Genomic DNA, 26,695 nt, shown 5'->3' with positions numbered 1-26,695 from the left:
GCTCTAGCGATGGTTGCTTGTATGAGCTCTAGCGATGGTTGCTTGTATGAGCTCTAGCGATGGTTGCTTGTATGAGCTCTAGCGATGGTTGCTTGAGCCCTGAATGGAGAAGGAGTCTATACCAAACTTGGTTGGAAAATTACCATGATTGAGCAGTGATGTCTGTGATGATCAGGGAAAGGAGGAATAATTGCAGGGAGATGTTTTTGCCATCCTTGAACTATACTACCTGTAAGATCCTTTGCAGCTTCCTTCCTATGAGTCTACTAGAAGCTTAGCTATAGCTCCCGGGGAACTACTGATGGCCAGTGGGAAACCTCCCCTCTCCAGTGGGAAAGAAAAAATAGTTGACCAACAAGCTGTCAGCCACATCTTCCTTTAACTATTTTTTTAATTTTTATCTCTTCTTTTTTTTTAAGAGACTGGATCTTGCTCTGTCACCAAGGCTGGAGTGCAGTGATGTGATCACAGCTCACTGCTGCTTCCAACTCCTGTGTACAGGAGATCCTCCTGTCTCAGCCTCCCATGTAGCTGAGACTATGCCAAGCTAATTGTTTTAATTTTTGCAGAGACGAGGACAAGGTTTCACTGTGTTGCCAGGCTGGTCTCAAATTCCTGGTCTCAAGTGATTCTCCTGCCTCAGCTTCTCAAAGTGCTGGGATTACATATGTGAGCCACTCACATGGGTGGCCACACTGTTTTTGGCCCTAGACACCCACCACTCTTTCCAGATCCTCATGCACACACTTTGCTGGAGGCCTACAGAGCAGCCTATACATAATGGTGCTGCCCTGATTTTCAGGCAAGAAAAATGGGGAGGACAACTCTCTTCCAATGTGACAGGTAACATGCAAAGTGTTTTACACGTGTAAATTTCAAGGTGGGAGATGAAGAAGGGACAGAGGCTGAGATGTAGAGGCTCATGGGGATCTTCTTCATAGCTGTGGAGCCTGGGAGGGTGAGGACAATGGCATGAATGGTAAAACAAAGTGGTACCATGGAATTATAATGGATTTCAGGCTGGCCAGACCCCGTGAGCAGCAGGTACCTTTGGAAAGACTGTGTACCATCTCTAACATCCTCTCCCTGAAAAGGCAACACCATGATATACTCACAGCACTATTGCGAGGGTCCATGAGACAAAATAAATACAAATGCTGATTTGCTGCAAAGTGCTAGCTTCACCTGTACTGCTATGCTGGGGTGGATTCTGGAGCTTGAATCATGGTTCCATGACTTGCACTATAGCTGTGGACCTAGCCAGGTTATCCCTTGACCTCTCTTTACCTCAGCTTCTTCATCCATAAAATCTTTCAGAGTAGTTGACAGAGTCAATGAATTTATACATGAATTACTTAAAACAGTGTCTGATACGATATAAATTTGAGTTACACCAACAATGATGATGATGAATTAACAAAAGCAGTTGTGAGCAGGTGTCCCACCTGGGAAGCAACCCTGCAGTGGTGAGGCCCAGTGTCCCCGGGGTCTAAGTTAGAAGGAACCCTGGAGATCTACTCTAGTACAAACAGGCTGAGAGGAAACTGAAAAGGTGAAAGCCCTGCCTGGGTCTGGGATGGGCAGGATGCAGATAAAAGGGCCTGGAATTTCCTCCTCTCAGCCTGCGCCTCCACTCTCAGACTTGCTTCAGCTGCCGAGGTCTCTGGCAATAAGCTCCCTGTGCAGAGCCGCCACTGTGATATGTGCTCCCTTGAAGTGACCTGGTGGCCTGCCCAGCAGGTTCTCATCAGAACAGAAGTGTCAGGAGGCCAGCATCCCACTGCCTCCTTCATGCAGACAACTCCAGCACCCCCGAGCACTGCAACTTTCTGTTATGCAACGTGGTAGTGTCATTGAAGGAGGTGCCTATTCTGGGACTGAGAACATTTGCTGGCTGTTGATGGAGGGGCTGGCAAGAAAAAACAAGTTTCCTTCTTTCCTTATCATTCCTCATCACACACACTAGCCTCTCATTTCCCATGTCACTGAGGAAAGCAAGTCAGCTGCAGGGTCTCCCCCACCTCCTGTCACACACGTCCAAGTGAAATCACCAGAAGACGCATGGAACCCCGAACAGGAAAAGCTCCTTCACAGGAAAGGTGAGAGTTCAGACCACAGGAAATGTCTCTTCCACTGATCAGTGGAAAGAGCTGGAAGACCTATGAAGAGTGGAAACATCTGGAAAGCCATCTGGAAACAGCATATGGAAACACAAGCATTTATCTGGAAAGCCGTGGGAACAAAGGCTCTCCTCACAGCCTTGTGTGGTCCCAGCCCCTCCTGGATGGAGTCTCAGGGTGCGGAATCAGGGATGGCCTCTCTGAGCAGGCCTGCAGCCCAGAGCACATGTGCACATCACCATTCAGCTTGAGGCCACGCCACGCCCCACCACACACAAAGATGATGTGTAAGCATGCTTGTCTTCCCCTGAGCTGACAGTCACTGCCTCCGAGCGCTTGTTCCTCACGTGACCTGTCCCCTCTGAATGTGGCAGGATCATCTCTTTAGCATCAATCTCCTCTGACCTCAGCCTGGCCTGGACATCACATAATCCTGTTAGGGCAAGTAGGCCAGCTGGCAGTGGCGGCAGTTAAAGTGACCCAGGAGTGGGCCCTGCAGTCCCATTCAAGAGAAGGTCTTTATCTTCAGCACTTTGCTAGCATGAGTGATTCCGTTGGGAGTGGCCAATCATGACCCAGCGATACTGCTTTCTTCATCGGGCCCAGGGCAGATGTGTAACCAACACTCACCACCTAGAGGCTGCCAGGCACTGCAGATTTTATTCTGGAAACCCCAGAGGTACTGATACTTGGGGGTGGCCTCTTACAGTGTCTTGCCGAGGCTCACCTTGAGACATTTCCAAGGAACCTTTCATTACTTGTCTTTGATGCTGCTTTTCACAGTACAGTATACTTGTTTCGCCTGCCCAAGGACCTGATATTTAGTCTGAAAAGGACATTTCAGGGCCTGAGGAAACTTCTGAGTCTCCCAAATTTGTTCTTACACCAGAAAGTCAGTCAGGATGCTTCCTGGGGCTCTATAGGTCCTTCTGTGGTGTCATACTCAGCTCAGCCCTCCTGCCCAACTGCAGTCAGAGCCCTTGGCTTTTGTCCAAAGACCAGTCTTTCTTTGATTGGCTTCCTACATGGGTTTGAATTCATCACCAAAGCCCCAGAGAAACAAGGGTACAAGAGGAGCAGGATAGTATATAGGAGGTGGCCTTTAAGGGCCTGAGAAGCATGTTGGGTGCAGCTTTCTGGGGAAGGGAGGCCGAAGGCAGGACTTTATAAGGTAGATGGTGAGAATCTCAGCTGCTGCCATCTATCTTGTATCAAGTTGGACCTCAATCTCCCTTGTACTATGGACCCTGCTCCTACCCTCACCACCCCCACAAGTGATCCTGGCAGCTCCCAGGGTGTCCTTGAGATTCCTGGCTGGGGGAGGGTTAGCAGGCTTCCTAGGACTCCAGTGCTATATACAAAGTAAAGGGAAGTGCTACTCAGAGCTTCTGGGCTGTGAAGCCCTATAGAGCCCGACAGGCATCCCCAGAAGCAGCCCTGGCCAGTCAGCCTGAGCCAATCCGCCTAGCTGGAAACTCTCTGTGGGACATTAGAGCCAAGTCCCAGGCAGTGAGCTCTGCAGGGAAACCACTGAGAGCAGCCCCAACACAGACAAGACTCGTGCAGAGCATGTGGTCCTCAGTCTAACTGCAGGTAAGCCCCTTCGTTATAGGGAGACACTGAGGCAGGGACATGGAGGAGTGTGGATGCCTAAGGACTGAGGCCCTCTCTTGGTGAGTCCACCATCTTTGCCTGCACCTCCTCTCCCAGTCTGCCTGCCTTTTAATATCCACTCTTCCCTCTGCTAACTCTCTTCTCACCCCATACCCACTGCCTCTCAGATCTCTAGGTCTCAGTTCTTCTCAGCTGCAAGAGGGAAGAAGTGGGTGGGGCCGACCACACAGGTCCAGGGAGGCCTTGCTTACCTTCCCCCAAGGGGTCCAGGCTGTGGAGCATGAGCTGGTAGATGGTGCTGCGGATGGTGCTGTTGTGCAGAGAGGCCGAGCTGCTCCCTCGGGTCAGCAAGGACGGCAGCTGAGCAAGAGGAGAGCCGCACAGGCTTCAGTGGGCCCCTGCCCAGGGCAGGGGAGGAACCAAACAACCACCTCACTAACCTTGCCTCCTTCCCATAGAGATCGGGGAGAAAGCACAGATCTTGACCTCCCTTCTTCCTTCACCTCCAGCCAGCACAGTTACACTGCTTTCTTTCTCAGCCACCCCTCTACTCGTCCATGACTGGCTTATTCTACATACAGAACAATTCCCCAAGGTCTCAACAGGGAGAACTCCTGTATTAAGGAAACCATGTTACCAAGGGTTTGCACATCCTACAAGCACACCTTCATAGAACATACCCTCACCCACACACCATAAAGTCAGACCCCTTGAATAGGGAGCCAGAATTACTGTGTTTTATCACTGTCCCACCTCCAGAGATAACCAAAGGTATAATCCTCATCTACAAAAAATGAAATAAAAACTCAAAACAACCTAGCTGGCTTATCTAAGGTCGTGCAAGGAGTAAATGAAAAAGTCAAACTAGTTCCCAGGTCTTCTGATTCTCAGTTCATTTTTGTTTCTACCCACATGCTCAAATTTACAGGTACACACAAACACACACACGCACACACACCCCTGTACTGTACACAGATGTGACACACATTTATTCATAGTGACACACATAGAAATAGCATCTGATTTACAAGGGAACATCCAAAGACAACACTTCAGCACTTGCTCATTCCTTTCCCTCCCTCTTCCTTTCTCCTTCCCTCCCTCCCTTCCCCTCCTTCCATCTCCTTATTCCCTGGATCTGAACTCTCCTGCCATCTAGTGGCAGTGGTAAAACAGTACTTCACAACAGGTCTAGGGAATTCCCATAGGATGTAGACAACTAAGTCTAGGGAAATCCCTAGACTTTGTCTTAAAAAAAAAAAAAAAGAAAAGAAAAGAAAAGGAAAAAGAGGGGAGTGGAGGGCTGAGGATAAAGGAGAGAAGAGGAGAGGAGAGGAGAGGACCTTAGACACTCTCCCCCTCCAGTGCCCCTCCTATCTTTCTCTTGGTTCTGGGGAATCCGAAAGCCACATTAGACTTTTATATCAAACAATCATACAATGTTGGGCTATAAAATAGGACTTGAATTCATCTAGTCCAGTCTTTTTTTTTGGCCAGGGCCGGGTTTGAACCCACACCTCTGGTATATGGGGCTGGCGCCCTACTCCTTTGAGCCACAGGCACCTCCCGAGTCCAGTCATTTTATAGATGCAGAATCTGAAGCCCAAGGTCACAAAGCAAAGCTGGAGTCACAGCCAGCTGTAACATGCAGACTTAGCTCCCAAACCAGCACTTCCTCAAAGACCAGTTGGAGATGAGAGCTTGATTCTCCCCTGGCTCACTCTGGTAGCGTTCCCAGGAGCTCCCAAGGCCTGAGCACAGCCAGGCTCCCAGCATCAGAGCCAAAGTGGGTTTGTGGCCATGTGCTTAGACCCTGCAGTGTCCCCACCCGGCAGACTGCATATGGCACTCACCTTCAGCTTCTTGTTATCCTGTAGATCATCCTCTGCAATGGCCCCATCGCCTGGCTGCAAATAGGAACAAGAGTCACAGGATATCATGGAGAGGCCATCACCCATTCTTCCTACTTCCCTGTCTCTCCCGAGAAGCCCTCAGGTTGGAACACAGAAACACACCCCAAGATAACCTGGTCTCAGAAAATGTTTTAACATGCCCAAACCCCCAGTGTGACCATCTACAATCTGGCTTCAACCTGCACACAGTATCCCTTCCAAATGTGTCAACTCACTATAGTCCAGTAACACTGACAGTCCTTCAGTTCCTCAAATGTGCCATCCTCTTCACCCACCTGGATGTTCCATCACAGGGAACCTCCCCTAGTGGTAATGCACTGTCCTTCACTCCTCAGGTCTCCACTTAAATGTCACCTTCCCCTGGGAAGCTAAGTATAATTCCCTTTTATAGACTCCTGTTCTCTTCCTTCGTTGCACTTTCCCAAATTTATCTGTATGTTATTTGTTAATAAGTATACAAACAAATTGACTTCCCCTTTAGCATCTTGAAGACAGACTATCCTATTCCACTGCGTGGCCAGCATGAGAACATTGCCCAGCACTTAGCAAGGATTCAATAAATATGTATTAATTGAATGAGTGAATTGTCCTCTAAACACACTTAATCTATTACAACTCCTGTTCCTTGTTCCTGCCTCTTCCCCCTCCCTAAAATGCCTTCTCCACTCCTCTCTGCCTACCCAAACGCAATCTGTTTTTTATAATATTCAGGTTAAATTCTTGTATGAAACTTTCCCAAACAGCCTCTTCCACTCCCACCACCACCTCACTGCAGCTCACTACAACACCTCTTTCCTCAAAAGCTGTGGAATAACAATAACCATATTTTGTGATACTAAAATTGGCTGTGTGATCCGATAAGCACTGGTGTCTCAGGAAAGCTGTGGGGCAGCCCTACACAATCCAAAATTAAAAAGCCTTAAGCTTATAGTATTTACTGTACCAAGAGCTTACCATTTTGCTTTTACAGTTTCGTTATACCATTTGAACTTTTTAGAAAAGCATCATTTAGGCTTGGCACCCGTAGCAAAGTGGTTTCGGCGCCAGCCACATACACCAAGGCTGGCGGGTTCCAGCCTATCCTAGGCCAGCTAAACAACAGTAACAACTGCAACAAAAAAATAGCTGGGCATGGTGGCAGGCTCCTGTATCCCCAGCTACTTGGGAGACTGAGGCAGGAGAATCGCTTAAGCCCAAGAGTTTGAGGTTGCTGTAGGCTATGATGCCACCGCACTCTACAAAGGGCAACATAATGAGACTCTGTCTCAAAAAAAAAAAAAAAGCATTATTTAACTTTTCACATACATGAATTGGCTATGCAGCTAGACTCCACATTTTGCCATGTAACGAACTTATGCGAGTAGTCATCTCTTTTTCCCCTACCCTGCAGCATAGTGGCTTGTACACTGTAGGTGCTCAGTAAAGGTGAGCTGAACGAGTGGATACTGCTCCCTAAAGATAGCACTGGCCTCTATGCTATCTTTAGGCAGCAGGGTCACTACTGGATGCCCCCAGGAGTCGTCTTTACTTTTCCTTTGCTTCCCTCACCCCACCAACCTCCGTGGACAGAACAGAACTGAACCTGCTACATCCATGTCCCTGTCCAGCTCAGAAAACATAGAACATAGTGCCTGCTTGAGGGCCATCCACTCGTCCCTCTAGTTTATTCATTCATTCAGTTCTTATTTACTGAGCATCTGCTATATGGTGCAGTGCTGGTGGCTTTGGAGATACAAAAATATTTGGAATATGGATCCAAAGTCCAGAAATAAGTTGAAACCAATGATAATATAGATAAATAACAAAGCAGAGTGTGGTTCCTGAAATGAAAGGCATAAAGGCGCTGTGCCAGGAAGAACAAAAAAGGCTTTCTAAAATAGGTAGAATTTGAGTAAGTTTTGAAGGATGAAGGCGGTTGGAATGCTTAGATACACATGATTGAATGAATGAATGAACATACAAATGAATGAATGAACATATAAATGAATGGAACAATCTGAAGGGGGTGCTGTGCATTTTAACAAATCCCTCTCAACTCTCTCATGACACACTTGTACGTATACTGGGATACAGGAGGTTATAGCACCAACCCCCTTTGGCCATCTCACTATTTATCATGTTCAATCCTACTGAATGAGTCAGCTCTCTTTAGAGGCAAAGAATTCTGAGAGTTCAGGCTATATCTTGGGGTGACTGTTTCTGTCTACAGAGGGACAGAGTATCTGATCTTTGCCCCATAGTGCATAATCCTCATGGTTCAAGCCAAAATGCTTTTCTACTGGTCCACTGTTCATTGCTAACCTCAGTATGTACCTCCAGCTTTCTGAGGTTAATACAACTCCATGAAATAGACAATGCTCACATTATTATGAATGGACGTGAATGTTTGCCTACATTTGGGTGTGGGTGATGGGACCATTTGGGGGTAGCAGTACTGGCAAGTTAAGTGCTTTCTGAATATGCCCTTGTTATGAACACATTCACCGCCCCCCCCCCCACATTACCCCATTCTCCTTCCTCTTCCTTCAGTCTTATCAGCTCCACCTTTTTCTCCTCCCCCAAATTGTCAAAGTGGCTGAGGTAGTGGAAGAGGATGTCTTCATGCCAGCCTAACACCCCAGCACCTGTGATGCCTCTGGCTGAGCTTGAACAATGGGATCCCTCACAGCTATTTATAGGAACCTGGGGTTGGGGTTGAGAGCAAACTGTGGCAGCCTCCACGGGGGTTGTCCTCCTAACCTCCAACTTGTATTTCTCACTCATGTAACCATTCCTGTTCTCAACCATTTGTAACATATTTCCTGAACCACACATTTTAGTCTGGATATTTTTGTAAAAAAATCCATTCAACAAATATTTCCTGCATGCCTGAGTCTGACTTCTGCCTTTACACAGATTGCACTCTTTGTGTTAGCCCTTCACTGAACACCGTCTTGCCCCCGATCCACTGTATTTGTCTATGTTGGAAACCTAGAAGTCCACACAAATTCCTCCTTTCCCTCAAAGCCCACACCCAGTTAGCTGTCAGACCTAGTTCTTGAAACTTCTCAAATTTGGCCTTATCCCCCTACTCTCCTGCCTATCATGCTCCACAGCCTATTGACTCCTGACCTGTTCCACTTCTGGTTGGTTCATTTTCCACCTCTCACATTTCTGAGCAATGCACATCAGGCCCCCTCACACACTAGGAGCCCCCCACTCAGGTGAGAGTCCAGACTCCTCAACTTAGCACACATCAGCCTCTGCTTATTTGCAGTTTACTGCTGCCCAATAGAAATAAAATGCAAGCCACAAACATCATCTTAATTTTATTTTTCTCAAAAGCTGGACAGCCACCTCTGAGCTAGCAGAGACCTGGAAGTCCCCAGCCCCTTGGCTGGCCCTCAAAGCAGAGCTCACAGTTTGAATCCTGGTGAGTCCTGGCTGCTCCGTGGCAGTACCTCATTTTAATTTTTTACTAGCCATATTTCTTAAAAAGTAAAAGAAACAGGTAAAATTAATTTCAATAATATTTGGTTAGGTTATACTTTACTTAATCCGATATGCCAAAACCGTAATTTTGACATGTTATTTATATTAAAAATACTGATATTTACATCCTTTTATTCATACTAAGCCTTTGAAACCCAGTGCATATTTTATGCTTACAGCACTTCTCAAAACGGACTATTCAAATTTCAAGTGCTCAGTAGTTGTATGCAGCTAGTGGCCACCATATGGAACAGCACAGCTGGCTGTGGTCTCTCCACACTCCCTCATTCCTCTGGCCTTTGCACATCCCCGACCCTTTTTCAGTCAGTGAACTGCTGCTTATATGTCAAGACTTAGCTAAGTGTCACCTCCCCTCTAGTCTGTTGAGAAATATACTCTGCCGGACCCTCAGCATTTATCTACATCGTTACACTTGTTGACATTGTAACTATTGGCTTTACTTATCTATCTTCTCACTGAAGAATATTTACCACAAGCTGATGAAGCTTAAGCTTCCAGGCCTATCTCTTCTCTACATAAATACTTTTCCACGGCTTACACCTAATTCTGTAGCAATGAATTTACATTCTTTTTCTTAATGAACATTAGGGCCCACAAAAGCTAGATCAACTCGAGCTCCTCCATTAGCTTCATGGAGGAGCTCCTTGAGAGCTGGGATAGAGCCTTATTTATCAGCATATCACAGACCCTACACGGGCCTCATACAAAGTTATTTAATGAATGTTTGCTGAATGGATGATTTGGGGGGTTCTTTGGGGATTAGTCCCAGACTAGCTCTCTCTTTCTCAGTAGTATCAGCCAGTCCTTGATTTTAATTACCAGACATTTGTTGACGATTCACAAATTTCTATTTCCAGCCCAGACTTTATTCCTGAGCTTCAGACTCATTTGTGCAATTGCCTCCTGGCATATCCACTTTGAAGTGACCTACAATCCCAAAGCCATCATTCCAGCATGGGAACTCTTGAGTCTGTCTATACTTCCTCAAGTCTTCTCCTTCTCAGAAGATGGCACCACCATCTACCCTGCTGCTCAAGCTAAAAAACTCAGTGGTATACAGAGAGTGCCAAAGAAATGTGTGTGTGTGTGTGTGTGTGTGTATATATATATATGTAGAAAGAAAGAAAAAAAACCATAGTAAATGTGCAACACTGAAGTCATGTTTGACTTCTGCAGTTGCAAGAGGTGCTCAACATGACTTGTATTCATCTTCTATTACCAGTATACTGTGCATATTGAATATTTCAATTTTAATACAGCTTTTTCCTTTCTTAAAATGCACATACATTTTTTAGCACTGTGTGCATGTGCATATGTGTGTGTGTGTGTGTGTGTGTGTACTCCAGACAGCCTTCTAAGGGGACATTCTTAGCAGTTAGAGAGTGACCTTTTAAATATGACTCTCATTACTTCATTCCCCTGTTGAGTCGCAAATCAATCCAAACTCTGTATCCTACCTATGCACAGGGCCTTGCAGGAAGTAGCTCCCTGCTCCTCTCTAGCGGCAGCCTGGGGAGCCTGGACCACTCTCCCCGGTACTTCCACACTGGACTCCATTCTTTCTTCCAATATGCCAAGCTTTTCCCCAGTTCTAAGCCTTTGCAAATACTGTTCCCTCTTCCAGGAATTCTTCCCCATGCAGCACGGGATGGTTTCCCTTCTCATTCTATGGATCTCTGTTTGATCTCCTCTTCACCTAGAGGCCTCCCCTGCTCTCCCTCGCTAATGGGGAGCTTGCTGTTTGAGGCCGCTCTCTACCACATGCCCTGTTTATTTCCTTCACGGCATTTGTCATACCCTGAAATTACCTTCTTGATTTGTTTTTCTTGTTTATCATCCAAACGCCCACACTAAAAAGTTTTCTGTTGGCTTTATGTTTCCAAGTAATTTGGGAGGCAGAGCATCTAGAGATCAGGCTGTTCTTTGTAGAACATCGTGAATATCTAATTTCATATCTAATCCCATCATATGCTCTAGGACAAAATATTACTATGTTGTACAAATGCATGTAAAATCTCAACTACGAGTTTACACATACCCACGAAAATAAGCTGTTGGACTAGGCATGATCAGATGTTTTGAATTTTCAGTTAATATTTGTTAGTTTCTTATGCGTCCATTTTGTCATATGCGCATACTCACTGGCAGGTAAACAATGACAGCTTAAGAAAATTTTATGGGGAAAAGAAACCTTAAAATTGAGAATTCTACTCTTAGCTATCTTTTCCTGAAACTGGGGGAAAGCTGACTATTATGCAAGGAGCTGAAGGTAGAACGGTTCAGCTCAGGCTAGGATGGCTCTTTGGGAGCACAGTGGGTTCCTTAGAGCCTAGTATGGATGGGGGCCACAAAGCAGAAGGGGCCTTGGTGGCTTCTTCCTGCCTACAGCCCCCTGTGTCCATGCAGACAGACGGCTGTACAGGCCATTGATAGGAGCCCCTGGGATAAATGTCAACCCTGACAACAAAGGGGAGGAGCAGCCCCCAAGGAGGCACCAGACTTGTCTGCTTGAGGTCTTGCTGGTTGGTTTAATGAAAAATCTTGCCAAGAAGAAACAGCCCCTCGTGCAGAATGACAGACTTTGCCCAGAGTGTCACATTCTGAGGTATTCTTGGGAGCAGAATGTGGGCATGGGGACTTCCGAAGGGGGCCCCACTAGGCTTGGTCTCTGCTTTGTATTCCTTTTTGCTGATGGCTTTCCACAGGGCTGTCTTGCCAATCGCATACCTCCCGCAGGTGGCTGATCTTTCCTGGCTAATCTTGTCCTGTAGAAAGAAGAGCCTCATTGTCCTTCAATACCAATAAGGCTTTTCAGCCAGCCTAGCACCTCTACTCTGCTCTCAGTTGGCTTTCTGTGGAATAGACACAGAAATGGTCGAGGCAGGTGAAAGATTTATCAATTTTGGCCAAAAAAAACAGGTATGAAGTGTCAGAGAGAGAGCTAAGTTAGACTCGATGATAACCATACAAACATTTGGCATTTCCTCATTGAGGTCATAAAAGGCGTTCTCAAATATGTCAATTTGACAATGTTGTTTGAATTTTAGCTTTGTTTTTTTCAGCCAATATCAAAAGAGAGACTCTAAAACAGCAGTGTCCAACTTGTGCTCACAGGCCACATGCCGATTGTTTGCTTATCTGTGGTGTCAGATATTGTGAAAATTATGATCATATTTTCTTTTTTTTGCTAATCAGTTTTTGTTAGTGTTTGCATATTTAATATGTGGGCCAAGACAATTCTTCATCCAATGTGCAACAGAGAAAAATAAGGTCAGACATCCTTGCTCTAAAATACTCACTATGTGTCTATGTCCGATACTAAGTTTTTTATTTCTTTCTGAAAATACTCTTACATGAATTCTGATTATAAACCCTCCCCAAAAACCTTCATTCTGATTCTAGATACTCAGAGCAGAATAAAAAGTAAAGGGAAAGGTCCTTCAGCTCAGAAACTCAACAGCTATCAGCGGGGTGAATATTCAGTAAGAAAGTGATGGTTCTCTGCTGATTGTATGTCTCCAAATTGTTCAGGTAGGAAAATACCTGGGAATCTCTTGCTTTTAGTAAAATGCCACATGGCCATTCCCACTATGTAGCTGTTTTCACACTACAAGGACAGAATTGAGTAGTTGTGACAGAGATGGTATGGGTAACAAAGTCTAAAATATTTATTGTTTGGCCCTTTACAAAAAACGTTTGTCTCCCTCTGCACTAATCCATCCCACTCAGTGTTACAAATAAGAAATCTAAGGCCTGTTTGAAAAGCAAAGTGACTTGGAAGCATTTTGCACGGGGTTCTCTGCATTGTAGTTAATTTTCTCTACGCTTGTCCCTTCCACTGGACGGGATGCAACCTCTTTATTTCTCATACTGTTTTTTGTTTAAGTACTTAATAACACTGATTTGTTGAGCTGCACTGACTTACCCAGTCCAGGGTAACAGGGATAGTCAGCAGTGGGTGCTAAAAAAGGTATACACATTTTAAGAAAGAAAAAATTGTATTAAAATTCTAATAGTTGATGTCAACTGATATTGTTTGTTATCTTAAATGTAGTATCTTGTATCTCTTGAAATTGCAGAAGTCATAAGTGACTTAAGTATTACGATTTTAATATAGATTTTTCCTTTCTTAAAATGTGTATACGTATTTTTGGCACTCTCTATATGTGTACACGTGTATATATAACAGGCTCTCCATAAGCTAGCATGGATTCCCTCCCCAACTCCTTTATCTTGACAAACTGGAATGCCTGAGCTGTTAAGGTTCCTGGAAGAAACTAACCCAAATATTTATGGAACTCCTAAGAACAAGACACTGGGCTCAGCCCTTTAGGAGGTACAAAGATTGTTTGTATCTTTGCAACTGCACTTAGTTGCAACGATGAGCCTGACATGGCCACCCCTGCACCTCCCCCAGGTTGGCAATAGAGAACAAGGTAGGCTCAGCTATCTTTCTTATCTCTCACTGAGAAGTAGCTGGCTCACACTTCCCTGCACACTGCTTCTCTGTTTAGACTTCCTGAGCTGCTGTGGCTATGCCTTTGCCTCTCAGCCCTGCTCCTTGGCTCCCAACCACTCTGTCTGGCCTTGCCCACCTTTTGTCTGACTTCCTCAACTTTGGAGCTATGGCTGACTAATAAGCCAAATTTCCTGGACCCCTGCATTCCTGAGGTGATGCTCAAAGAGGGCACCTATTAGTCAGGGAGAGGCATGAAGCAGTCAGTGTGAGTGTATGAACCAGGTATGTTTACTTTCACAGTCAGAGTGAAGGTCAAATATTTCACAGGGTGAGTAAAGGCATTAAGTCACAAAAGCATAAATACCTGTATGGTTTACCAGATCAAAGACTGAATTCTCAAAAAATAGCTTCATGAATTCAAAACAGAATAGCTTGTCCTCAGTCTGTTGGTAAGGTGCAGGATAATTTATTTCCTGCTAACAAGATCACTGGACTTGGCCAGACAAGCAGGAACATAAAGCTACAAGCAAAAGTAGATTCCCTCTCTGACTACAAGCACCTTGAGGTGAAACTCTAAATGCACATGTGTTTAAAAACTATTGTTAGGGGTAGCACCTATGGCTCAAAGGAGTAGAGTGCCAGCCCCATATGCCAGAGGTGGCGGGTTCAAACCCAGCTCCGGCCAAAAACTACAAAAACAACAACAACTATTGTTAAAAAGCTGTGGTTCTTGAGTTATCTGAACTAATTTTTAGGAGGCAGTTATTAGTGATAGAAAGTTCTGACTACAAGTTTTTAATTTTAAATAAAGATTTACCAATGCTGTCAATTAAAAGTAATACCGGATCTGTTCCAACAAATAGATAAGAACAGAGTTATAATTAGTGCTGTGCTTACTGGCTGGCAAAGAACTGCTGCTAAAGCCCTTGAAGAGTCTCTAAGTAGGTTACAAATTCTCTTTCGAAATCATGATTATGCTTCATTAGCTTGGCAAGCTTTGCTTTGATGGTCTGTCTCTGAGGAAATGGAAAGTTCAGAACTTACAGAGTTTAGATAAAAGCAGAATTAGTTGGAAGGCAAGTCAGAGGCATTTTGAAAACCCCAAGACATCAGGTGCTTGCCTCTGAGAATACCAGGACTTCATGGCCAGCCCTTAGCAAGGCCTGCCCTGAGAACTTCACTGGGAGTGTGGGGCTCCTGCATCCTCAGATTAAATTACATAATGCTCTGAGCTGCCCTTTCTTTGGTAAACCTGTGGCTATGTGGGACAGTAATCTGGTAGAAAATAGCACTGAATGAGGAGGTAAGAGTTCCCATTCCAGCTCTGCCACCTGCTGGCTGTATGACCCTGGGCAGGGCATTTGTCCTTTTTTGGACCATCAGCAAATGAGACAATAGGAGATTGGTTGATCAGACTGGACAAATAACCATTGTACTAGGTTCTGCCAGAACTGAATGCACTTGGATACAGGACATTATCACAGAATGTTAAAGTTAGACTGGACATTTTGGTGATTAGCTGGACTCTGTCATTTCCCTAGGGGAGGGGAAGGGACCTGTCTAAGGTCACACCATTCATCAGAGGCAGAATTGGAGCAGAACTCAGATTTCCTGGTTCTCAGTTCTGCGCTCTGGCCAGAATGCCGTGTTACCACAAGTTACTAAAGGAAGTGCATTTAAGTGCCCTTGCCTGGTGTGTCTGGCAGACATGTTGCTGAGTTTGGTCTCCATCCTGCCCACTCATCAAAACTGCTCTGGATTAAGTAGCTAAGTCCTTCCACTCTTTGTACACAAAATTCTGCCTGCACTAGCGGCTTCTCTAAGATATGGAACTAGCAAATGGTGAGCCAACCCTCATCCAAACTCACCAGGAGCAAGAGAGAAATGGGGTCTGTGCTCTGTAAGGTACCCTCACTTTAGAGTCTCAAGGAACAAAAAACTTCGGAATTAATTTTTAGTGATCATTTGCCCAGTGTAATTGCATCTCTCAGGTTATTGAATCATCCAATTAATTTAGCAGGATGGTCCCTCCAAGGGGGCAGAGAAGTTTTTGGAAAGGAACTTCTGGGGTGGGAGAAAGGGCCAGGATTGGTGTTCCTGGCATCTTGACTCTGGTCTCTAGTAGGCACAGAGAGGGGGCTCTGTCCCCAGATGAGCTTGTCAGTGGGTGGGTGGAGCTCCCATCCTCTCTAATGTTTTAAAAACAAAACAAAAACAAACCCCTCCCCCTTCTCACACCCCATCCAAGCCCCCAGCCCCTCTAAGTCTATAATGTGAACAAACAGGATTAAATGAAAGTGAGGGTGCTAGATAAGCCCTGAACACCACGCACATGGAAGAGATTATCATTTTTCCCTGCCTGGTATCTCCTTGGACATTCTCCAAAGCCCAGCTCAAATGTCATTTCCAAAGACCTACTCAGACCAACCCAAGTTCATATCCTGGTCCCACTGCCTATTTGCTGTGTGACCTTGAACAAGTGGTTTATCTTTGTTAGGCTTCAGTTTCCTCTCCTGAAAACAGGGGTCACAATAATAACCAGCAGATAGCATGACTGGGGTTGAGCCAATGTCACACTTGCAAAGGCCCCAGCATAATGCCTGGCAGAGAACAGACACCCTATAAATGCTGAATAAATATCGAGGGAACCAGAGTATAAATCTTTTAAGGTCTGACCCAGCACCTCCTACTCTTCACTCCCTGGTTTCCGCCCATCCTCTTACCCCAAAGGGGCTACAGAAGCCTGAGTGAGCCTGTCCTTACCTTGTTGAGGTCCTCTAAGGCCATGACCTTGGCTGCTGGCCTCCTGCTGAGCTGCTCCTTCACCCAGCGCTCAATTTTCCTGTTCCACTTCATGGCAAACACATAGAGGCCATAGGCCAGCAGCAGCAGCAGGCTCTCCCACCAGGCAATGAGGCTGTCCAGGAAGAAGACGATGAGCATCATCAGATCAAGGATGTAGAAGGAGACGTCACGGAACAAGGGCCACCAGGTGAGGTTGAGGATCTCCCGAGAGAAGAGGGCACAAGTACCGATGACAAAGAGGATGTTGAATACAGCAGAGCCCACGATGGTACCGATGCCCACGTTGCTGTGGGAAATGAAGACACCGATGAGAGAGGTGAAGAGTTCAGGGGCGGAGCCTCCAGCAGCCATGAACGTGGCACCTGCCACATCCTCTGAGATCTGCAGCTTGTCTGTGATGACACCCAGGGCTGGAACAAAGTACTCGTCGCACACAATGGCCAAGGCCACAAACACGTACATCATGCCGAAGATGTGCAGCACTACCCAGCCCTGCCGCCGCTCCTCCACACTGAACAGATCCGGGGGGTACTCTGCCTTGGGGTAGATGTCTGACCAGCTGGGAGGCAGCACTGAGGGACTGGGCACTTCTGGGAGCAGGGCAGTTGTCAGGCTCAGGGAAGGGGTGATGGGCATGGCGGGGGCTGGCTTCACAACCATACAGTGATGGACCTGGGTGGTTGGAGCTGCCCTGACCTTGAGGGTTGCTGAGGTGCTGGGTACTGTGGGAGCTTTCTTTGCCAGCCTCCCGACAGTGGCTGGGGCTGTTCTGATGGTTGATGCGCTAGTTCTGGGCAAGGGATTCTTAATACTCTGGGCAGTAGTAGAGGTTTTTGTTTCTGCTGGGCTGCTGCCTGTCACTTGCCCCTCAGGGACAGCTGGGGTGTGCTCCAAGATTGTTCTCTGGGGAGTTGTCAGGTTGCTCTTTCCCACTAACCTCCAGGGACTGGTTGAGCTGTTACTTTCCACTCTTCTGGGGATAGTCAGGGTGCTCTTTTCCACTGCATTCCTTGGAGAAGTCAAGATGTTTGTTTCTACCTCATGTGTCAGGGACGTTGGGGTGTTACCAACTATTCCCTTGAGAGTAGTTTGGGTGGCTTCCTCCACTATTCTCTTGGGAGAGTTTGTTTTTAGCATTTTATAGGTTGCTGTAGTTTCACTGTCTTTCACTGTTGAACTGGGAGTGGTTGTGTGGCTTGTTTCCATTGCCAAGAGTGTAGATGGAGCATAAGTGTCTACTATTCTACCAGGTGGGGATGGAGTATACTTCTTTACCTTTCTCCTGCCCTTTGTTGGGCTGTGACTCTTCATTTCTCCCCTGGGCATTGGGGTATAATATTTTACTTTTTGTCTGCTTGAAGTTGGGGTGTAGTGATTCAATATTCTACTAGATGTGGTTGGGGTGTTTTCCTTCACTCTTTCTGTACCCACAGCTTTTGGGCTGTAATTATTTTTGATTGTTGCTGTGGTAATCTCAGCTGTCCCTCTGGGAATATTGGGGGCGTTCTCCATCGTTATACTAGGTGTTCCTTCATCCCTGCCCACCATGGCTTGGGGTACCAGCATCTCACTCTCCGTTACAGGGCTAGCCTTTGGAGGATCACTGCTCACCATCATCATTTCATCACTGGGGAGATCTCGGCTAGCTAGTTTTACAGGCTGTTGTAAAGAGACTTCTGTCCACAGTGAGGAGAGGCCCCGGGGTCTTCTCAGGTGCTGATAGGTGGAACTGATGATCAATATTCCCAGCAGGAAGACGAAGCGACTCCAATGAAGCCTCTTTGGCCGGAGTAACCGCCTCTCCTGTGACCCCATCCTGATCAGTTTCCCCATGATGGCCAGTTATGTCTGGTTACAGAAGGCCTCTCATTCTGTCCGTGGAAAGATGGAGACTGATCTGGGATTCAGATTGGTGATCAGGGAAGATTTCTCCATGAAGCCCAGCCGGGCGGTATCCACAAACCTAGGTGGAACAAAAAGAGATTATTTGCCATTAAGAGGAAAACAAGGAAAAAGTGATGATAGAAGCCCCAAGGAGGTGTGAAAGTATGCCAGGGCCTGTGTGGTAAGAGTGGGGGTGGGAGGTGAACAGTCAATTCTATTGGAGCAAACTATTCCTGCCTCCATCTCCAGCGGCCAATGCTGGGTCTCAGGGGAAGGCATAGAGCAAGAGCATGGAGAGACCCTCTGTGCTGAGTGGGCACCTCAGCAGCCCAGGTTCTCGAGCTGGATCCTGGGTGCCCTGTGGTGTCTACCCAGTCCTCTCTGGGCTCCCTGCAAGAGGTCTGCCAGGACTCCTCAGGTCCAGGCCTAAGATGCCAGGAGCTCATTCATCCATAGTTGGTTCCCAGACCACACATCTCGCCCTATCAAAGGCAGGAAGGAGGAAGGCAGGTATGATTTTAAGCAGTTGACTAAAATGGGCAGCAGTAGAGGGTATTGCCAGGGACATTAGGCTTCATATGTGTTCCTGGACTAACTTCAAACAATTCCACCATATCAATCCAGGGAGGACAAAGCTTTAAAGTTAATGTCATGGAGCTTCCCAAAGAGTGTGGTGTGGTGGGAGGAACAGGGGGAATGGAGACAAAGGCCTGGATTCTCTGCTTCTCAGCTGTGTCACCCTGGAAAGGCTAAGCTTTGGTATCTCATCCGTGAAAATGGCCATGGTAACATATATATAGATTATGTAAAGATAATCTCTAGAAAGACAGCTAGAAAAGGGAAACTGAGAATCAGAAGTCAGAGGGAGACTTAATTTTTACTATATAGTCTATCAATTTGACCTTTTATCATGTTCAGGTTATAATACTTTTAATTTAAATGAAATTAATTTTTGTTATAATAATATCTATGTAAATAGTAATAATAACTATGTCACAGAAATGTTGAGACAGTAAAAATACAAAGATCTGTGAAAAGCACTAAAGAGAATCAAGTGCCACGAAAGGGTTAGTTTTACACAGGATGTGGGAGTGAAAACCATGAGCGGCCCTCAAAGTATCTTTGTTTTAGAAAGAAGGATATTGAGGCCCAGCCAAGTAAATATTTCTTAAATGTCTAGGGGCGGCACCTGTGGCTCAAGGAATAGGGCACCAGCTTCATATATTGGAGTGGTAGGTTCAAACCTGGCCCTGGCCAAAAAAAAAAAAAAAAAAAAAAAATGTCTAATCAATGTCCACAGATCATTACAAAACAATAACTAAAATGATTGGCTTTCTATATAATAGTAATATACTAAAAGTGAGCTGAGTAACCCACAGACAATGTCTGGTACATTATAACCATGCTCATGTGAGACATGAGGACACTGAGGTCCAGCGAGGAGATGTGACTTGCTTAACATCACACAGCTGGTGAGTGGTTGAGCAGATGAATCTCCTAATTCCCCATTTTTCTAGCACTCCACATTAATTAGAGATGCAAGTGCAATTGTCTTAAAAAACAGAAGAGGGAGAAGCAAACTTTGTCCTTGATTTCTATGATTTTCTATCCACTATCTCCCTGCAATCCTGCTGTCCCTTGCCATAAACTCTAACATTTCACAGCAAGCCCACTTGCATCTCCTACAGAACGTGAGGCAGTTTCTTTCTTCCTGGTGTGCGCACATTATGTAACAGTGCCGAGCTGGCACCCCAGCTGATCCCGTCTACCTAATCACACCATTTACCTCCAAACCTCGACATCTGGGTGCCTCTTCAGTTCTGGGAACTTGTCAGAATCCAGGGTCTCAAAAAGTGGGTCTGAAGCTGGACAGCAGGGAACACCCCATTCTCCTGCCCCCAATTCCCTTATGGAATCCTAATTCAAGGCAGGGTCGGGTGTGAAGGGCATCTCAGGGGAGGAATATCTGATCCTGGCTAATACCCGCCTTCTCTAAGAAGCTTATCGGGGCATTGTACAAGTTCTTGGTCCCAGTGCCTCTGAGCAAGCCTGAGGGGGTGGGCTTTCCACCAGGAACACAGATGGGCTTGCTGTGGGCCCCCAGAATCACAGGGGAATGGGCAGGCTCTTAAACTTTCCAAACTATGGGAATGAGAAGTCGTCCAGGGTTTCCATGCTAAGGTGGTGGCAAGTTTGAGACAGATTCAGAAGGTGCTCTGAGGACACCAAGAGAAAGTGGCTGGGGCTTAAGAGATCAGAAGACCTCAGTTAGCACCAGGCTGCATTTGCTACTGTGTGATTTCAAATGTAATCTAAATGTAAATATGAGGATAATACCTGTTCTAAATGTCTGTAAGGTGAATGTGAGACTCAAATTAAGAAGGAGAGATTCTGAAGAAAATACCATGCAATGTTTAAAGTATTTTATACAGGGAATATATTTTGTTAGGCCTAAAGGAAATCCTTGGGAGGGACACTAATGGATCTTCCCAGAACAGGCTGGGATGTCCCAAATGCCTGAGGAGCTGGTGCCCTCAGCCTCCTGCACCTCTATCCCATGACTTTGAGCTGATCAAAATGGGAGTGGGGTGAGGCAGCTGGGGCCTCAAGATCCTACCCAGGGATAACCTGAAAGCCCTTTCAATCATTCTGCTGACTCTGCCTGATATTTACTCACTGCGTACTCTTCTCCCTTCCCCATTTGCTCCAGGGTACATGGATGACAAGCTGCTTTGAGTTACTTTCATCTGAAATAGGAGGTAATCCCTCAGTGCCTCACCTCTGCCCCCACTTCACCCTGAGTGGCCGAGAATAACAGGACAGGAACTGCTGTCTCTGCTGCAGCCCACAGCAGTGCCCATACCCTGTGGAAGAGCTAGCTTCATCTCTGGGTGTCCTGGAATCATTCTGGATGCTCGAAGCCTAGGGACAGGGGCTGAGCTCTGCTAGTTATATGTCCTTGCCTTTATGCTGCCAGGAGCAAAACCAAATCTAGTTCCTTTCCTTCTCACGCCAACTGTTTAATACAGTCTCAATCTGGCCTGGAAAGATGAAAAAAGGAACACAATTCACAAAGTGGAATGATGAGTGATTTTTTTCTGGAATAATTCCTCTATTTTTACAATGTAACTTATGTAATGTAAAAAATCCAGGGGAGAAGTAAATTCTCAGAAACACTTTTAAATGTTGCCAGGGAGTCCTTCCTAGTGTCTAACCTAAGTCCTACTTGCTGGGAATAAACACGCTTCCTTCCATCTTATTCTCATGGGACTGTGGCACATTTTGAAATTTAACGGGCTGCAGAAAAGTAGGCTGCTCAACCAAGAATGGAAGCATCATCTGTACAAGCCATGTGAGTTGAGACAAGGTATTTAACTTCTCAGGGGCTGTAAACCTCTCATCCCAAAGTAAAGATGATAATGACATTACCTGTTCGATACAGTTATTCAGAGAATTAAGTAAATCCAACTGTGAAAAATATTAACAGTGCCTGGTTCTGTGGTTATAGTTATCATCCTTCTTTTGGAGATCACAGATTGTGTTAGAAGGGGCAGCAGGTCTCCCATGCATTCTACTGTTACCACTCTGTATTTATCAGTGCAACCACCTGATCAATGTCTGTATTTTTTTTATTTGTTTGCTTGTTTTAAAATTTCAGATTAACACGAGGGTACAAATGATGAGGTTACATTGTTTGTGTTTGTTAGGTAAGGTCCAGGTTGTAGTTGAGCCCTTCAACCAGGCAGTGCGCCATATGCTTTTACGTTGTGCCCATTAGGTAACAGCACACCAGTCCCCCTCCCTTCTCCCATCTCCCTGCTATGTTTGCATTTCTAATGAGCAAGTCAGATCCAAGAAGATGGAGACTTTGCCTGTCTTATTCATCACTGAATCCCCAGAGCCCAGAACAGTGTCTGGTACTCAATACATGTATTTGATAAATGAATATATTTGCTGACAAACTGAAAAAGTATATTCCAGTGAGGGAGATTCTGAGAGCTGGGGCACCTGGGTCACACATGGATGGAGTGGGAAATGTCCACTTGAAAGACGCCTGGCTATAACCATACCTGAGACAGGGAGATGCAGGTAGGAGGACTTGAGGTTGAGTCCATCTCAGAGGCAGGTTTTTGTCCCCATAGTCAGCTACCTCTCTGGAGGGAACTTGGCTCTACAGAAAAGGTCAGACAGGTGATATCAGAGGGCTTTTACTAATTAGTTAATATTTTTTGAGATAGGGTCTCACTCTTGCCCAGGCTAAAGTGCAGTGGTGAAATCAAAGCTCATTACAACCTCAAATTCCTGGGCTCCAATGATCCTCTTGCTTCAACCTCTCAAGTAGCTGGGATTACAGGTGGATACCACCATACCTGGCTAATTTTTAAATTTTTTTTTTTTGTAGAGACAGAGTCTTTTTTTTATTATTAAATGATAGCTGTATACATTAATGCAAACATGGGGTACAGTGTAGTGTTTTCATATACATTTTGAGATACTTTCATCAAGCTGGTTCACATAAATTTCATGTCATTTGCAGTCATTGTGTCAAAACATTTATATTCTAGTCCCAGAAAAGTTCACTTGTACCCTTGTTAGACAGATATATAGGTGATCTTTCTGGTGTTGACCAAGCTGGTCTCAAACTCCTGACCCCAAGTGATCCTCCCACCTCAGCCTCCCAAACTGCTGGCACTACAGGCATAAGCCACCACACCTGGCCATCAGGGGCTTTACTGTGGCTGAGCAGGAATCCACACAGTACCTGAGTAATCCCTCTCTAAGTAACAGTCCAAGTAAAACTCACATGTCAAATCTAATTTTACAAAGGAATGATCAAAATACCTTTTTTTTTTTTGGCCTATAAATTGACAGGGACTAAGAAACTTAAATAATACCTAGTCCTAATACTGGTGAGGGAGTATAGGTTGGGTACAGCAGCACAAATGACCTTGTTAAACTGTAAGTCAGATAATGTCCTATATGCCAAACTTCCCAGTGGCTTCCCACCTCATCCAGAATAAAAGCCCCTACAATAAGGTCTGTAAGGCCCATTCCAGTCTTGCTTATAACAGCAAAAACTACATCTAAATGTCAGTAGAAAACTGGCTACATAAATGATGGCATATCTTTCCAATAATCAATTATACATGGCACATAAAAGAATAAAGCTGATGCCAAAGAGAGATCAGCAAATCGATAATGATAAAGGCAATGTGCAGACCTATATATAAACATTATTTAGTTAGAAAGTATTATATATGTTATGTTTATGTTATATATATATACAAGGACATAAAGTTCGTGTGCAACTTACTATGTTAAACTATTTTAAATTGCACACAAACTTTATGTCCACCTTGTATAATATGTGTATGCACACATAAATACATACATGTATAGACAGTTTTGCAAAGCATATGCAAGAATGGCTATGCCTCTGTTGCCAATAGATAGAGAATAAACAAAAACAAACTCCCTGGTGTTTCACCTCTCCATGCCAATGGCTAGAACCCACTTGAGGCAGGAGATAAATATGGTTACTTGTAAGAAAGGAAATGCTTATTTTTCACTTTTTCTATTCTGAACCTTTGAATTTTTCCCACAGACACAAATTACTTTTATAATTTAAAAAATGTTTTATCTTATTTTGCTTTATTTGCCTTTTCAATGAAAGATTGGAAAGATAGGTTGGGTCCCTCCCCAGATGAGAGGCCTTTAAAAATCCAGACTTCACACTCTCTGCTCCAGCGGCTCAAGATGCCGAAAGGAAAGAAGGCCAAGGGGAAGAAGATGGCCCCAGCCCCTGCCGTGGTGAAGAAGCAGGAGGCCAAGAAGGTAGTGAATCCTCTGTTTGAGAAAAGGCCGAAGAACTTCGGCATTGGGCAGGACATCCAGCCCAAGGGGACCTCACCCGCTTTGTCAAATGGCCCTGCTATATCCAGTTGCAGCGGCAAAGAGCCATCCTCTATAAGCGGCTGAAAGTACCTCTCGCCATTAATCAGTTCACCCAGGCCTTGGACCCAGCTGCTTAAGCTGGCCCACAAGTACAGACCAGAGACAAAGCAAGAGAAGCAGCAGCGACTGTTGGCCCGGGCTGAGAAGAAAGCTGCGGGCAAAGGGGATGTCCCCACTAAGAGACCACCTGTCCTTAGAGCAGGGGTTAACACTGTCACCACGTTGGTGGAGAACAAGAAGGCTCAGCTGGTGGTGATTGCACATGATGTGGACCCCATTGAGCTGGTTGTCTTCCTGCCTGCCCTGTGTCGGAAGATGGGGGTCCCTTACTGCATTATCAAGGGGAAGGTCAGGCTGAGGTGTCTTGTCCACAGGAAAACCAGCACCACTGTGGCCTTCACGCAGGTTAACTTGGAAGACAAAGGAGCTCTAGCTAAGCTGGTGGAAGCCATCAGGACCAATTACGACGACAGATACGATGAGATCTGCCGTCACTGGAGAGGCAACGTCCTGGGTCCGAAATCTGTGGCTCTCATTGCCAAGCTGGAAAAGGCTAAGGCTAAAGAACTTGCAACTAAACTGGGCTAAACGTACACTGTTGAGTTTTCTGTACATAAAAATAATAAATATTCAAGCCAACATCTTGAGCAAAAATAAATAAATAAATAAAAATAAAAATCCAGACTTTACAATACTTTTTAAGGAGAATGTGTCCTGAATAAAGAAGTTCAATTCTACTTTCTTAGAGAAATAGTATCTATTAAATTTTCTCTGCTTTCCCCTTTGACTTTTTATCTAATAACCTCCTTTCCTTCCCTCCTATCTTTGCAAATTCAGCATCACATGCTAGACCCTGGAGATCCAATGGTAGATAAAGCTCATCCTATTTACAAAGCAGAAGCAAAGTTAATTGGCATAGGAAATATGTGAAAGCTTTTCTTTATTCAGCAACTACTCTTTTCATTATATAAAATAGAGAGACACTGGCTCGGGCGCCTGCACCTCAGTGGCTACAGCGCCAGCCACATACACCAGAGCTGGTGGGTTCGAACCCAGCCCAGGGCTGCCAAACAACAATGACAACTGCAATCAAAAAAGAGCTGGGCGTTGTAGCGAGTGCCTGTAGTCCCAGCTACCTGGGAGGCTGAGGCAAGAGAATCACTTAAGCCCAAAAGTTTGGGGTTGCTGTGAGCTGGGATGCTATAGCACTCTACCAAGGATGACATGTTGAGACTTTGTTTCCAAAAAAAAAAAAAGAAAAAGAAAAATGTAGAGAGATACTTTGTGGTTTTCTCAAATGCTCTGAAAAAGACTAAAAGAGGATTGGGAGCAATTTTTTAAAAAGAGGACACAGTTTCTTTCTTTCTTTCTTTCTTTTTTTTGAGGACACAGTTTCTTTATCAAATACACTGAGAGATGTATCAACAAATTGCATGGTCTAGCTCTTACTTAGATCTTGATTCAAACAACCAAAGTGTAAAAAAAAAGTAAAATTTACGACATTTATGAGACAACTGGATATTTGAAAACTGACTAGACATTTAATGACATTAGGGATTATATAATTACGTAATTATTGTTAATTATTTTAAATTTGATGATGGCACTGTAATTGTTTTCTTAAACTTCATTAAGAGATCCATATAGAAATATTTATGTAGAAAATGTTATGCTGTCTGGGATCTGCATAAAAATAAGTTTGGGAGAAGTAGGGAGGAATATAAGTGAAAGAAGATGAGGATTGAGCTGACAGTAGAAACTGGGTGAAGAGGACTTGGACGTTTTTTACGTCAATCTCCCTATCTTTGTCTATGTTTGAAAAGTTCCATAGTAAATTTTTTTCAGAAGAGAGAAGGGTTATATGTATGATTTCTTTGGACTTTTGCTTTGGTGAAAATAGCGGAATGAAGAGTTTGGAGTTTGGGAGTATGATTTGGAAGTAGACAGGGTCCAAGCTATAAGGGGCAGGAAGAAAGAGGGACAATAAAGGACAGCCTGAGGGTAGGCGGGTGAGAGGGTGAGGAGGAGGGGAAGGAAGAAACGAAAAGGGATGTGGGCTCGCTGTGTCCCCACTCCTCTTCACTTTTTCTTCACTTACACCTTAACTTTCACCTCTGCTGATGAAAAATCATCTTGTGAACTTAACAACAAAAAAATTTTTTTTTTGAGACAAAGTCTCACTCTGTTGCCCTGGACAGAGTACTGTGGCATCATCACAGTTCACAACCACCTCAAACTCAAGGGCTCAAGCAATCCTTTTGCTTCAGTCTCCCTAGTAGCTGGGACTACAAGCGCCTGCCCCAGTGCCCAGCTAGTTTTTCTACTTTTAGTAGAGATGGGGTCTCAAACTCCTGAGCTCAACCAATCCACCCACCTCGGCCTCCCAGAGTGCTAGGATTACAGGCATAAGCGACCATGACCGGCCTACAAAAAAAATTCTTAGGCACCAAACT

The 26,695-nt window shown here is 45.1% G+C and overlaps 1 protein-coding gene and 1 pseudogene across 4 annotated transcripts in view; one reads left to right on the top strand and one right to left on the bottom strand.

Annotated features, from left to right (window-relative positions):
• SLC24A1 (solute carrier family 24 member 1) overlaps positions 1-18,236 on the bottom strand; it is a 27,526-nt gene extending 9,290 nt beyond the window's left edge. For 2 of the 3 annotated variants that reach the window (XM_012801855.1, XM_012801857.1), the window contains exons 1-3: positions 16,362-18,236; positions 5,588-5,641; positions 3,986-4,094 (exon numbers count right to left, since the gene is read on the bottom strand). In XM_012801855.1, coding sequence (XP_012657309.1) covers positions 3,986-4,094; positions 5,588-5,641; positions 16,362-18,236 — 2,038 coding nt within the window. The remainder of the gene's footprint in view (positions 1-3,985; positions 4,095-5,587; positions 5,642-16,361) is intronic. The other variant, XM_012801856.1, reaches the window with a different exon arrangement.
• Positions 18,237-24,028: 5,792 nt separating this feature from the next.
• On the top strand, positions 24,029-24,881 carry LOC100956759 (annotated as a pseudogene). Its single transcript, XR_001161035.2, has one exon. The product of XR_001161035.2 is annotated as a 60S ribosomal protein L7a pseudogene (transcript).
• The last annotated feature ends 1,814 nt before the right edge of the window (positions 24,882-26,695 follow it).

The sequence above is a fragment of the Otolemur garnettii genome, unplaced genomic scaffold (assembly GCF_000181295.1).
Source record: "Otolemur garnettii isolate 467f Iridium unplaced genomic scaffold, OtoGar3 scaffold00011, whole genome shotgun sequence".
NCBI lineage: Eukaryota > Metazoa > Chordata > Mammalia > Primates > Galagidae > Otolemur > Otolemur garnettii.
The sequence above is the reverse complement of the archived record's forward strand: the minus strand, read 5'-3'. Positions and strand labels throughout refer to the sequence as shown.